Source organism: Trachymyrmex septentrionalis, unplaced genomic scaffold, assembly GCF_001594115.1.
Source record: "Trachymyrmex septentrionalis isolate Tsep2-gDNA-1 unplaced genomic scaffold, Tsep1.0 scaffold32, whole genome shotgun sequence".
Lineage (NCBI taxonomy): Eukaryota > Metazoa > Arthropoda > Insecta > Hymenoptera > Formicidae > Trachymyrmex > Trachymyrmex septentrionalis.
Window position 1 is genome coordinate 2,591,148 of NW_017305485.1, and position 4,290 is coordinate 2,595,437.

Sequence of the window (4,290 nt, forward strand, 5' to 3'; positions counted from 1 at the left end):
TATTATTTAATTATAAAATTCTTATTACTGATATTTCTAAAAAATATATCAATAATAATAAAAGTTTTCAGGATATTTACACCATGATGTACATTATTTCAAATAAAATTTCGGTTGCATATGTTGCCGAAACCAGGTACCAATCGGATATTCGATGCATTCCTGTGATTTTAATCAATTCTGTAAAGAGTTAAAAGTACATCAAAATAATGTCAGATATGGCGTTTAAGAAAGAATAAAAAAATTATTCAACTTGATATTATTTGACCTTTCTGTCCTCCTTGGGAAGCTTATAGGAAATGATAAAAAAGCTTTATTCTTCATCGACGATCTTTTCGATTTTTGTCCGCATATGCCTTGTGATGCAATCGCAATTGATAATAGTGATTTGACGAACATTTCTTTGACATTAAACCACTCAGTATCTTTTCTCTTCCAAAAGCAGCAATATGGCTGTTGCTCTCGTGTTGTCGATTTCAATAGTTCTGGTGACTTTTGAGACAAATATTAATTTAAATAAATAAAGTTTTGTGTCACTGTCCGAATATAGGTACTGTCTGATCCCAGTAACTGTACCTATGTTTGGAAATTTATACAATACTATATTTATTTAAATTAATATTAGTCTCAAATACGCTTTTTAAAACGTAATATTATTATTTAATTGTAATCTTTAAATACATTTGAATTATATACAGTAATAAAAAATGCATTTGAGATTAATAATAATAAATTTTGTGTAAGTGTCCAGACATAGGTATATGTCCAGTCACTGGCACGTTTATCTAATTAATCGTATAAAAATAGCGGCAGATTAAAATTTTTATTCGAGTCCAAATGACCTACTCATTACAGAAAAGCGATAATATTAAAACCATACATTATCAAATGATATAACACTTATTGCGCATTAATTCTGCGATATAAGTTATTAATCATGTGTACGAAAGAAAAAAAGATATATAAACATGTATGGATATATTTCATATATAATTATACATGTTTATGTGAATATTTATGCGTGTTTTTGTATGTTTATACATATTTATATATATTCATGCATGACAAATTTTTTATCGGATAGTTCGATAATATTGTGGTCTAATAACTGGCGTAGGCTTTTTATGTTTCTTTCCCAAATTAAGTCTGATTTAGTCGAGAAGCTAATTTGTAAAATAATAGTAAAAAGAATTAATTTTTAGCCAAAATAATTTCTTTTAAATCTCATTCAACTCCTTGTTGATTCAATTCCATTTTATATATGGGATGTAGATGTAAAAATAGATAAAGAAATGTTTCTGTCACAGACATATCACATTTTTAGAGAACAATTCATATTCTGGGCTCATGAAATAAGGAGTATATGGGATAAGGAAGATACTGAAAAATGATATGTACCTTTTAGAAATGGCAAATCAGCTTCAGGAAAGTTATATTATCATTATATGAATAAAATTAGAAAAATAAAAGTAGCAGTAACAGAATTTAACCGAGAAAAAACTGAAAATTTAGATAAGAAAATTGAGGAAAAAGCCGATGTGTATATTTTTGAATTGAATAATACATCTTTGGATAATAACAAGAAAATTTTATTTTTATGGAAAAAAACTGTCGTCTATCGCAAAAAAAATTGCGAAAATAATATTGCAGAGTATTTTAACAGTTATCCACAGTTGCGCTCACCATTAAGAATATAACTTATTGAATTAAATTATAAATTATTAGATATAGCGCCTATCAATGCTTTAGAAGATAACTTTACATTTGAATATAATTCGATTAGCAAGAAAACAATCACTAGCGTCAAATTTATTAAAAGATTTTAATAAAATACTAGCAAATGTACTGCACTTCTTAAGACTTTTTGTATGTTATCTATGTACTTTCGATCTTGTCTCTCAGTTATTATATGTTAAACGAGCCATCAACATTGACATACATTATTTCATGTAAGTTTTAACTTTATATCAAAGCTATTACAATTGACTAACATAATTTTAATTTATAATACATAATGAACCTACAAGTTTAATAATAACATATGAACTCAAATGATTATGGTTTGCTGCATTTCATTAATCGTAAATAAAAATAAATAATAAGACTATATATAATTAATTTATTGAGAAAAAGAGTGTTTATAGCCCGTTCTTGTAATTATTACTTTATCTAGTTGAAATCGGATGTATGAGAAATTGACTATATTATTTCACTATCATATGTTATTTTATTATGAATTTATGTACTGAAGAGAATCTAAAACTGAGGATCGAAACGTTTATATTGATGACATTTATGTAAACCTTCAATAAAATAAATTCGCACATGTATAACTAGTGCTCGGTTCAAATTGGCATTTCACACTTTTTTCGATTTATTCTCAATATTTGGTCAAATCCTTATATTATGTAGAGAAACTTCTTAGCATGTTTTCGTTATACAGATTAAATTAGTCCTCGTATTAAAGAAAGAAAATATATAAAAATATTTACACATATTAAAAATATATATAAAAATATAAACAATTTTTTAAGACTAATTTTATATTGTTTTAAAGACAAATGAATAAAAATACTTTAATGATAAAATTAAATAAAAGAGATGATTATTCCGGAAAAGATTGCACTACTTAGTACTATATAGACTATTAGGGAAATGTGTGTGTGTGAGGGAATTGCACGCACGAGAATTCATTGGTGTGATGTGATTTTTACTAATACTATAGCAAGAGCATAAGGGACTTAGAGTTCACAAACCAGGAAATTTGCTTCGCATTATCACGTTTCGTTCGTAGTCTCTTCCAAGCCTCTTGGTTTTTCCAGCTATTTGTTTTTTTACATTATCTATCTTACTGTTCCTGTAAGTTCTTTCTTGAGGGACACCAGAAAGATGTCCTGTTAGTGAAGAAACACAAGCACAGGAAAGTTTCGCTGTTGATCCTCCAATATGAGATCTTTTCAGCCTTCCATTTTGATTAAGAGCTTTCCTTTTTCTCTCTGTTATCCTTTCCGTAATCTTTATCTTTCTACTATCATTCATGAGGATGAAAATATCGATCTTCCGAAATTCAACTTTTCAATCTTGCATTCGTTGTCCGTTTATTTGGCGCTTCAAGCGTAATTTTAGGGAGTAATTGGAGTAAATAATTATACAAGGGTAAAATCTATTTCCACTTGTTAAGAGAAGAACCACGATACTTGCTCGATGAACTCTCCTTTTCGTCCTGAACTGCCAGCTCCTCGTCGAGCAATAACTCGAAGTTACCCAAAGCTTCGGGCGAAGGTAACTTATTCCATTTCACGCTAATCATATCAAAATAGTAAATTTTAATCTCGTAAACTTACTGAAGATTTTGATTAGAACATATCGTACACTTACTCGGGCATACCATCTGGAGGCAGAACTACCGATATGATATTGTCGATTAATTTATACTTCAAAATCCTATCGTTCACTGTCGTGGATGTGAGAGACGGTGAGGCGTTTACCTGTGAAAAAATCAAAACTTTGATGTTTCCGAAATTTGAAGGTTTTTACTGACAACGAGATATAAGTCACATGTATGTTTTATACGTGTCCATATGCACTGTTAGGAGGTGAAATATCTCTTCAAAAATATCGTCTTTTCTTCTTTTCGTAACTATAAAAAAAAATAAAACAAAATTTTTATGATAAAAGTTAAAATTTCGATTTCAAAAGTACTTTAAAATCATAAAAAATTGTCCTAAATTTTTAATTTTTTAAAGCATTATTACATTTTTTTTCAAAATTTTGAATTTTTTTATCAAATTAAAGATTATTTTATTATGAATTTAATCATAAATAATAAAGTTTTTGTTTCTAAAAAATTATTTTTCAGAATTAATCACAAATGCATCTATACAAATGCAACATACTAATACTTTTACCTATCCGTAAGTCTGATTTTTTTATGTAATACGTTTATTTGTATCTTCCTGTAACACGTTCTGTTTATATCTTCCTGTAATAGGAGATCATAGAAGACAATGGGGGGACAACAAATACATTTGAAGAATATTTCATATATGTCATATCAGTTATATATATTTGTTATATAATCACCAGGTAACTAGAACATTTGTGTAATAATTAAATATGGAATAAGGTCATGATATCAAGATGAAAGTCGAATAAGAATGATCTAAAATGCATACATAAAATGGAGCACGTAGAATAAAATCAGTGTATATTTCTGATTCAACGCCCACTACTTGAATTAAAATTAAGTTGTAAACTTATAGAATACATATAAGTTATACTTACATACAA

The 4,290-nt window shown here is 27.8% G+C and overlaps 1 protein-coding gene across 1 annotated transcript in view; it reads right to left on the bottom strand.

The window, feature by feature from the left end:
- Positions 1–3,049: 3,049 nt before the first annotated feature.
- The window catches only part of LOC108749926 (probable tubulin polyglutamylase TTLL1), a 7,662-nt gene continuing 6,421 nt past the window's right edge, over positions 3,050–4,290 (bottom strand). The window contains exons 8-9 of the mRNA XM_018488960.1: positions 3,379–3,488; positions 3,050–3,302 (exon numbers count right to left, since the gene is read on the bottom strand). Coding sequence (XP_018344462.1) covers positions 3,164–3,302; positions 3,379–3,488 — 249 coding nt within the window. The 3' untranslated portion in view covers positions 3,050–3,163. The remainder of the gene's footprint in view (positions 3,303–3,378; positions 3,489–4,290) is intronic.